General features: G+C 36.3%; 1 protein-coding gene across 2 annotated transcripts in view; it reads right to left on the bottom strand.

Moving 5' to 3' along the window:
- Positions 1–2,846: 2,846 nt before the first annotated feature.
- Positions 2,847–10,927, bottom strand: part of LOC125645444 (N-acetylglucosamine-1-phosphotransferase subunits alpha/beta-like) — a 43,345-nt gene continuing 35,264 nt past the window's right edge. For both annotated transcript variants that reach the window (XM_048870954.2, XM_048870955.2), the window contains 2 exons: positions 8,361–8,564; positions 2,847–7,305 (listed from right to left, as the gene is read on the bottom strand). In XM_048870954.2, the coding sequence (XP_048726911.2) occupies positions 7,210–7,305; positions 8,361–8,564 (300 nt within the window). In that variant the 3' untranslated portion in view covers positions 2,847–7,209. The remainder of the gene's footprint in view (positions 7,306–8,360; positions 8,565–10,927) is intronic.

The following is a 10,927-nucleotide window of genomic DNA, read 5'->3' as shown; positions in this document are numbered from 1 at the left end:
GTTGGAAATGCACGAAGGACCCCGCCGACTTAAAGATCCACTTTAGCTGATGAATGTAGTCATTCTAAGAGTGAAATAGCACAAGTAATTTATCAGATGTCAATCGTAAGTTTCTAACATAATTAGTACTAACTCTGTTAGAAACTTAAAATTGACAAATATCCTCACGGTCGACACGTGCGTTCTGTGGACAAAGGTCAAACATTACATCAATTTCAGAACACTTGAACTTTTAAAGGGATATGGACACTATTTGAACTGAAAATTTTCAAATTTTATTTTCCACATTATTAATATTTAGTACTTAACTAAGGTACTTCTATTGGTCAGCAAAAATTTGGATGTCAGTTGTAGAGTTATAAGTGAGATAAAGCACTCACAATTCATTGTTATGTAAACAAGGTTCGTGCCATGTATTTGTTTGCATATAGATTGCTTCATAGAAAATATCGTATTTAAAACAAAATGAGACGTGACAAAGACCAGAAACTGTTTCGTTGTGTTCAGAATTAACTTCAGTCTTGTCTTGTAAATGAAAAATCTGCTTCAAACAAAACGTTTACTAGTATATTCAACCTATGTAAACAAAAACATGACACGAGCCTTGTTTAAATATATAACAAAGCATTGGGAGCTCTGTATCTCTTTTATAGCTCGACAGCTGACATTCAAAGTTTTGAAATGTAGCCCAATTTTTTAAAGATTTTTTTTTCTATTTATTAGTTATGTACAACTTTGATCCCCTACTGTTGCCCATCCCAACCCCAGGGATCATGAGTTTAACAAACTTCAATCTGCACTATGTCAGGAAGTTTTCACGTAAATCTCAGCTTTTCTGGCTCAATGGTTGTTGAGAAGATTTTTAAAAAATTTCCCTCTATATTTGTATGTAAAACTTTGATCCCCTATTGTCGTCTCATGTTACCCCCGGGGGCCATGATTTTAACAAACTTGAATCTGCACTATGTCAGGAAGCTTTCATGTAAATTTCCATTTTCCTGGCCCAGTAATTTTTGAGAAGATTTTTAAAGATTTTCCTTATATCTTTGTATGTAAAACTTTGATCCCCTACTGTGGCCCCATCCTACCTCCGTAGGCCATGATTTTAAGAAATTTCAATCTTTACTATGTCAGGAAATTTTCATGTAAATTTCAGCTCCTCTGGCTCGGTGGTTCTTAGAAAGAAGATTTTTCCTATATATTTTCATGTAAAACTTTGATCCCCTATTGTGGCCCATCCAACCCCCGAGGGCCATGATTTTAACAAACTTGAATTTGTACTATGTCAGGAAGCTTTCATGTAAATTTCAGCTCTTCTGACCCAGTGGTTCTTAAAAGATTTTTAAATGACCCCACCCTATTTTTGCATTTTTGTGATTATCTCCCCTTTGAAGGGGGCATGACCCTTCCTTTAAACAAACTTGAAAGTTCTACACCCAAGGATGCTTTTGGCCAAGTTTGTTATAATTGGCCCAGTGGTTCTGGAGAAAAAGTCGAAAATGTAAAAAGTTTACAGGCGGACAGACAGACAGACGACGGACAACAGGCGATCCGAAAAGTTCACTTGAGCTTTCAGCTCAGGTGAGCGAAAAAAAGGGAAAATATAATTTGAAAATTTTCATCTCAAATCTTGTCTCTGCCCCTTTAAGAGATTGACATGTGTGGATGATTTTGCAACTTATCGGACATCTACACTGTGATTGTCAGATCTCTTTGTAGTTCAATACCGTGAGACCGGGATCAAAATTAAGGTAGCTCACTACATTAAAGCTTATACTCTTTATGACACTACATCACAAGATTCCGTGGGGATCCGGGTTAGAATAGGTCCTCAGTACCCCTTGCTTGTCGTAAGAGGCGACTAAATGGGGCGGTCCTTCGGATGAGACCGCAAAAACCGGTCCCATGTCGCAGCAGATGTGGCACGATAAAGATCCCTCTCCCTGCTCAATGGCCATAAGCCCCGAGCATTTTGCAGCCCTTCACCGCCAGTGGTGACGTCTCCATATGAGTGAAATATTCTCGAGAGGGACGTAACAATCACAAGATGGCGATTTAAATGTTTTTGTGAAATTATTAGCATCGATCGATTTGTTTGTCTATCATCGTAGCTCAGTGGTTAAAGCATTGGCTGGTGAACCGCAGATCTCGAGTTCAAATCCACCAGTCTTTTGTTCAAATGTGTTGAAATAAATTTTTGAAAATCATGTTTCTATCCAAATTTGCATATTTTCTGCCTTTTTGACATATATATTTATTATATATCATCATATCTTTTATGATTAAATCAATCTGTACTGATCTGAGAAACTATTTCTAGGTGTAGTGAGCTGGTCTAAGAATTTACATTCACCAAATATTTTCTCTAATACATGTATTTTTTTTTTAATTGATATTGCTTTCATCATAGATAGTGAATACATGTTTGTTGCAAACTAGTTCCATTTGTTTTTTAATTACAACTGTCCGGGTAATCATTACCAAATATGGAGCGTCGTCAAGGTCAAAGGTTGCATAGGCCAACGAAATGGTCGACGATGATATACATGTACATAAAAATATGAATATAAGCAATAAAATGTCTATCTTTATTGTTTTATGGGGTAATGAAGGTAGCTAGCATTGCAAAAAAAAAAATCATAACCCGCTTAAACGGGTTATGAATTTTCTTCTGCAATGCTTGCTGCCTTCATCGCCCCATAAAACAACGAAGAATTACGCATTTTATTGTTTTAAAGTATAATCCTTTAATAAATGTATGACTGAGATCAAAATGAGGCTGGTCCGAGTTTTCATCCCCCAGACAGAAAATGAGTAACACAAAATTTCAAAGTATACACGTAAAATACTGAACAGATTTTATTTTAAAAGGTGACCACAGCACTTCATTACTGTGGCTATAAGTCTGATAAATAACAAAAACATCGTGATGGATTTCAATTCAAACTGTACATTGCGCTTCTACTTCCATATACTATTATCAATATTCAAAGTTCTACATGAAATTTGCTATAAAAGTGGAGATTTTCTTTAATGATTCCTTCTCCCTACAAAACAGACTCTCGTATGGTAAAAAAAAAAAATACTAATGTAGACTTGTATACAAACTTGTTCACATGAGTATTTTTCAATGCACTTTTGTTTTCACATGGAAACACCATTTTAACATATATTACTAAACTATCCTCTATAAAGACTGAAACAAATTCATTGTACAAAACAGCACTTAACATAATTACATAGCTCGTGCACTTATAAACAAAGTATATGTTCCATTGCATTGCCCATAATTAAATTATATTGTAACATAACATATTAAACAGACACATGGACAATTATGTATATATATTGTTAGACACATGGACAATTATGTATATATCTTGTTAGACACATGGACAATTATGTATAGTTCTTGTTCCCGGTTAAATAATCACAATGAAAACAACATCTCTCTCTGACAAATTCTACGTTTCCTTGGGCTATAATGCTGATACATTTTGGAATGTCAAAATAAAGCAAAGAAAATAGACCTGGAATCAGATGAAAATGGCACAAACATTTAGTAAATGTTGATCATTTTATTGTTCAAAATCCCTAGAAACATATAAGATTTATTATTATGTGTTGTGTACGTGTATATAGAGTTATCTCCCTTTATAAAAATTATCCCAACATACGATTACAATGGTATTTGATCATTATTTATTTGAAATTCAAGTATTCATGTTTTATGCTTCATATCTATATTCATGTTTGTTAAACATTTTTGCTATGGGATTTGATTTGAAACAACACATCACGATCAGAACCTAAAACAGGTGCCCGTTATCTTCATTTATCAGTTGTGAATTGCTTGTGTATCACTTGTTACAAACATAGCGAGAGATCAGCTAAAAAAAATTCGTCCATTGTAGTCATATGCGTTATATTAAATAACTAAAGAAATAGTACTATGGAATGATGACAGTAATGTGGGGTTTTGGGGTTTTTTTTAGAAATATATTGGCTGGGATCAATTAGTGTAAATTACAAGTTTACGATCCCCTTTACAAATCTAGTCATTAGTGACAATTTGTTTGTATTAATTTTGTACGTAGCGGTTACTGTGTCATTGGTTTGATTATAATAATAAAGGCATGTTCACGTATTTCATTACATAATTCAATCAATATTCAGTAGTAAAGACTGAGCTGCGGAATGCCGGGGTGTTTTTTTTTTCTCACCAAGGTGTTTTTATCTCAAAATTGTTAGATATAAATATTACAATGAAATGATGGGAACTTGCAAATAAAGCATGGCTAATTAGTCTGCTAACCATATTTTGGAGCGGATGAGCATTGGGTAGCTCTGTACTACTGCGGGTAGAACAGAGGTATAAATGTAAGATAAATGTTTACAGCAGACCACCTAAATACATTCTGTGATCCTCGTCTCCAATATTTGACAATTCTAGTTTATATCAACAGCATCCCTCCCCCGGTGCACAGTTACCAAGCTGTCGCTCCCGTGCTTATATTACTTACTTAACAACTTCCTTTCTGTTGTAAAAAAAAATCTCATTCATGCATGTGTAAATATGTGAAGGAGTAACATTAATGAAGCTATAAAATTACGCTAAATGAAATGTAAATACTTATAAATTCATATGTTCATGATTACAAACACCCCTGTTATGACATCACAATCACCCACACACTTCCTGAGTTATTGAAATTTTTTGCATTCAATACATTCTCTCCAATCAATTATAAATCATAATGCACTGCATTCTGTAAAAAGACTGCATCAACTATTCATTGGGAAAAAAGTGCATCAAATGAAATCAAATTGTAAAATGTAGTTTATATGATTATATGGAATATGAATTTCCGATACCATTACTAAATTAGGCCAGTCAATGCGAGCGCAATAATCTAAACAGAGATGTAAAATCCCATACAATCAATCAACATTAGGTGTACACAAACGTTCAAAGAATTCATTAGCATAAAAATAACATCTCAAGCAGCACCTGCCCTTTCAAGTTCTATGTTACTTGTATCAATTAACTAATTAGCAAATCCTATGCAGTTTCTATTTCTATCAAAATATTAGAAATTTTATTATGCAGTTTATAACTGGGCTTTCATTCCTTGTTCTTTTATTACAAAACATATTTAATTCTTAGAAAACATGAGTACCACATTACGGTTGTGTCATAAGCAAAACAAATCTTTAAGTTCCTGAGCAGCTCAATAGCTGAAAATGCACAAGAACATCAGGCGTATTCCAACAAGTGTAACAGACATGGTGTCCAGATAGGGCCATTTGTATAAGCGTGACTGCGCGTTAGTCACAATACGCCGTCAGGCCAATAAGCAACGCGCCTTCGCGCTCTCACGCCAACAAGCAACGCGCCGACAAGCAACGCACCTTCACACCGTCACGCCAACAAGCTTCGCGCCGACAAGCAACACACCTTCGCGGTCACGCCAACAAGCAACGCGCTTTCGCGCCGACAAGCAACGCGCCTTCACGCTAACACAACTTTACACAACTCGCCTTTGCGCCGACAAGCAACTCGCAGTCACGCTAACACGACTCGTCTCCGCGCAGACAAGCGCGAGTTGTGTAAAGTTGTGTTGCGTGACGGCGCGTTGCTTGTCGGCGCGAAGGAGAGTTGTGTAAAGTTGTGTTAGCGTGACAGCGCGTTGCTTGTCGGCGCGAAGGCGAGTTACTTATTGGCGTGACGGCGTGTTGTGACTAACGCGCTATCACGCTTTTGCAAATGGCCCTGTCCGGACACCACAAACGGAAACGGTACAACATACGCCCGTCACAAACTTATGTAGACGGTATATAATCATCGTCGCAAGCCACGCCTATTGTCTCCCTTTACACTACCGGACTCAGTAACCCTGGCTAGCGACGATTATGTCTTCAATACCCATACAAACACCTTTTAAAGGGGAATGGAAATGATTGAGCTGAAATTTTTATTTTTCAATTTTTAATGTTTTCAATGTTTAACTAATATATTTCAACCAAAATTTGAAAATCAGTTTTTGAGTTTCAAGTGAGATAAAGCACTCACAATTCTTTGTTATGTAAACACGGCTGTGCCATGTTTTTGTTTACACATAGGCTAAATATACAAGAATACGGGTGATCAGCTTTCAGCTCAGGTGAGCTAAAAATGGAAAAATAAAATTTGAAAACTTTCAGCTCAAATCATGTCTATGAGTTCTTCACTTGAAAACTGTGGGAGGAGTTAGGAAGACAAATCATGTACCCTCAATATAACATTCAAATCAAGTGGAAAGACTCCTGCAAGAGAGGTCAAAATAGATCAAACTGCAACATGACCTAGACTAGAATGACCCCCAAAGAAGCACCACAACAAGCCTCAGCTTGACATGTGACAGAGAAATGAAAATAGAAACAGAAAACCACGAACAAACGGACGTACAAACATCGCTGTACCATAATATGTCCCGTCAAAAGACAGGCACATAAAAAATAAATATCTACAAATAAAATCTGGTTGTAAAAAGTAACAAAATAATGCACTACATACATGTATAAAACAAAGCGGGCGATTTCTCGCTCTGGTTGATCATTTAGAGTCTGATTTAATGGTGCTCACTAGTCCTCCATTACTGCTGATAAACTTCACTACTCACTCAATAAGTGTTATACAGGCAGGTTTTGATGCCTATAGATGGTGGTGTGGAAGGGGGGAGTGTTAAAATCCATTTTGCTGTTGCAAGTAATTTCAAAAAAAAAATTTCCTTTAAAGTATTGGACTGGTACATTAAATTTCCCTTGATATTTTTTAATCCTATACTTAAAATCTGTGAATCTTAGATACACTTTTTTAATTTGTGTGTGCATGCCCACAACATAAATAAAAATAAATCTACATCAAAGAATTAGATGTAAACAATATTGCTGAAAACCAGTCTTCCACAAACACCTGACCTGAGATTAACCTCTATGTTGTTTGAACGGCTAAGATTGAAATCTGAGATTTGTCTGGATTTTACCTGTGTACCTGTGCAGTGATATGTACATGTATTTGTGCGAGATCAGTCGGCAGTAAGACAGAAGACCTCCGTCTGCTCAGTCAAACATGAAACTCTCTGCCACAAACAGACAGAACAGAGCACACATAATTCCGGAGAAGAGCACCACTAAAACGTCTGGTAGGATCAGCCAGAGCAGCCACCGTCAAACGGTCACCAGAGTCGTCTGAAAGCTTGAGGACGAATGGTCGGAGGATGTGCGGTCTCTCCGTCGGCAGTATTTCCTGTAGCAGGATTCAATCTGAAAATATTCCCAGACAAACAACTTTACACAACACATCTCTTCTAATCTGATGAGAAACAATTATTTCCAAGTTAAAAAAAAAAAATCCACAGAAATGCACATGTACATTTTTTCACAAAAAATGAATTCTGATGCATAGTGATAGATTTAGGTATTTTAAAACTTTCTAATTCTTTTGTTACACAAGCTTTGACTAGGTAATTTATATAGACACATTTATATATATAGTTAAACACTGTCTAATCACCCAGCACCTGTGAAATCCATGTCACTGTATATTTCAAACTTTAATTTTCATCCCCACTTCTGTTTTCTCCATGTCTTTTACACTTGTTAATCTGACATACTGTATAATCTGACATACTGTATACTGTATAATCTGACATTCTGTATACTGTATAATCTGACATACTGTATAATCTTACATACCAGTGGTGTAGCTAGGTTTAAAATATTTGTAAGCAGGGGGTCTGGGGGCGGCAGCCCCCCAGAAGCTGAGGACTTTTTCGTAATATGTAATAAAAATTTAACGAAAATATTTGTAATCACGTGCATACAGTGCTAGAGTGTAGCTAAGCCCCTGCATACTGTATATTCAGCCATTCTGTATAATCTGATATTCTGTATAATCTGACATCCTGTATAATCTGACATTCTGTATAATCTAATATACTGTATAATCTGACATTCTGTATAATCTGATATTCTGTATAATCTGACATACTGTATAATCTGACATAATGTATAATCTAACACTGTATAATCTGACACCTTGTATAATCTGACATACTGTATAATCTGACATACTGTATAATCTGACACCCTGTATAATCTTACATTCTGTATAATCTGACATTCTGTATAATCTGATATACTGTATAATCTGACATTCTGTATAATCTGACATACTGTATAATCTGACATATTGTATATTCTGAAATACTGTATAATCTGATATTCTGTATAATCTGACATAGAATTTTGTCTCCCAGAACAAGTCAGATTAGGCAGGTTTCACTGTGACTACATACAAGTTTACAGATTTAACTTACTTCATCTCCGAAATATGAAGAGATCATAAAAATAATGAGGAATATGATAGAAAGATGAGTGAGTGTCTTCATCCAATCTCTGTACACCTTCCACTGTCGTAGCTCTTCCACGTGGACAAAACGGTTCCGATACTCGCGTGAAAGCTCAAACTGAGATCGAAGTGGAAACACAGCCTCATAAAAATCATGAAGTATTGCCTTCACCTGCAGGATAAAATAACATTTGTTTTCTATGATAGAAGAATATACCATACAAAATGGTTCTCATTACACTACCGCAGGAACTACACATAAAGTCAATGTGAGTATTATTGTAAATCACATTAGTTTGCAGAAACAGCATTTATGTGTTACACCCCAAATCGTCGCCCCATCCCAAATCGTTGCCCAGCATCCCAAATCGTCACCCCGGCGACGATTTGGGACAAGATTGCACTATCATTAGGGGCGACGATTTGGGATGTACTATTGTACACCCCAAATCGTCAACCGTCCTAAATCGTCGTTCGTTAATATTTTATTGACGTTTTTAGGATAGATTACACAGAAGTTATTTTATTGTACCCCCTCTTATATGGGGGTACATAGGTTTCACTTGGTCTGTTTGTCTGTCTGTCCGCACCCATATCTCTGGTGTTTGTTGACCTATTGGACTGCAATTTTGTATGTAGATTACAAATGACCCTCTGACACGCCTCCCCCAAAATGAGAATTCTGGAATGAGAGCTTAAAGTGCCGCGATCTGTGCACAATTTTCAGCAACTCTGCAATATGTTTGAACCGATATGTGGGTTACATGTGTCCCTGGCACGCACTTCCCGTCACATGAAATCTCTTGATCGTGAGCTCAATGCACCGCAAGCTGTAATCATAGCGAACTATTTTAGACTGTCACTCTGGTGTTTGTGAACTGATAGAGCTAATATTTTGTATATAGGTTATTTGGGACTAAGCACATAGGTTTCATTTATTTGTTGTTTTTTGTTTGTTTGTTCATTTACTTATTTAGAGAGAGAGGGAGATAAAGAGAGAGAGAGGGGGGGACACAACGAGTTAAACAAACAAAAATATTGAGAAATAAAGAGGAAGGGCGGGTATTTCTCGAGGTTTTTACGAGTGTCCAAATGGCAGAAGAGTTTCCAAACTGTGGCTAACAGACATAATCTAACATAATCTGAGGTCACTAACAAATCTGCAGTGCACAACACCTAATAACTCCATGTTCAGCAGAATGACCCTCCAACAAAATGCAAAACGATGTATTGTCGGCCATGCCTCTCTCTCTCTCTCTTTCTCTCTGGAGGACTGGACAAAAAACAATTCATATCGACAATAATGACACCAATACCACCACCACCACCACCACCAAGAAATACAATTCTTTCAATAGTAATAATACCACTACCAACCAAAACAACAATAACAAATACTGTGATCATAATAAATCTTTAAAACAAATTATACAACAGAACAAGTAGAAGACGAAGTAGAACATTAAACAGTCTTGTTTATAGGCTCCATAGAACCTTTTGTGGTCATAGCTGGACCACAGCAGAAGAGGAAGGAGGAGGAGTAGAAGAGGAGGAGAGAAGGAGTTAACAAACAGGACCAATTTGTATGTAAATGATGTTTCCAAATAGTTGCAGCAAGGGGACAACAATTTGGGGTGTGAGGTTATTTGGGACGGGCGACCATTTGGGGTGTTACAAAAGAAACCCCAAATCGTCGCCCATTCCAAATCGTCGCCGGCGACGATTTGGGGTGTAACATTTATGTACTTAAGAAGCTGTCTACGATAGAACCATGCAAAACTAAAAAATTATCATGGAAGATGTTGTCAAATTTTCTGACTTTTTTATGATATTTCAAATGTATTTTACTAGTTATGTCATATTTTGTGGCAAAATTGATGAGTACCCCCCCCCCCCCCCCCCCCCCAACACCTAATGGACCGTTCTATTTTTAGCACAATATACACATCAATTTCATGCATAATAAATGTGGTAATTTCAGCTAGTCATTAAAATATCAAAAGCAGAATAATCACATATAATACCAGTTCTGCGTAGTCTTTTCAAAAGGTATCTTTGAATTGGTGAACATAACCTTTAAGTTCATTCTCCAGATTTAAGTTGTATAGTGTTTTAAGTAGTAAGATTATGTAGTTATCAAATTAAATTAAATGCTATTTTTAGTGAGTTATAAAACCATGGGTTAAAACACAGAATTATGCATAAATTATCGCTACTAAACGGGAATTTGGTTGCAAATAAATAGAAAGTCATTTATTTTGGGGATAAAATTTGGAAATTTTATCAGAAAATTATCTCCTTTTATGGAACTCTCATGTGAAGAAGGTAAGGAATGAATGACAATGCTATATATAAAATCACAGGGGCTAAGCCCGTTTTGGACCCGAACTCTGTGATCTATATTTATGGTATCACAGAGTTAAAACGGGCTTAGCCCCTGTGTATAAAATACTACAAAATTCTTATGCCTCTGTGCTATATTGTACATGAAAGTAGATGGCACTACTCAAGTGTTTTTAAAAATGTAAATTGTGT

The sequence above is a fragment of the Ostrea edulis genome, chromosome 6 (assembly GCF_947568905.1).
Source record: "Ostrea edulis chromosome 6, xbOstEdul1.1, whole genome shotgun sequence".
NCBI classification, from domain to species: domain Eukaryota; kingdom Metazoa; phylum Mollusca; class Bivalvia; order Ostreida; family Ostreidae; genus Ostrea; species Ostrea edulis.
Note: the sequence above shows the minus strand (reverse complement) of the source record. Positions and strands in the feature narration are given on the sequence as shown.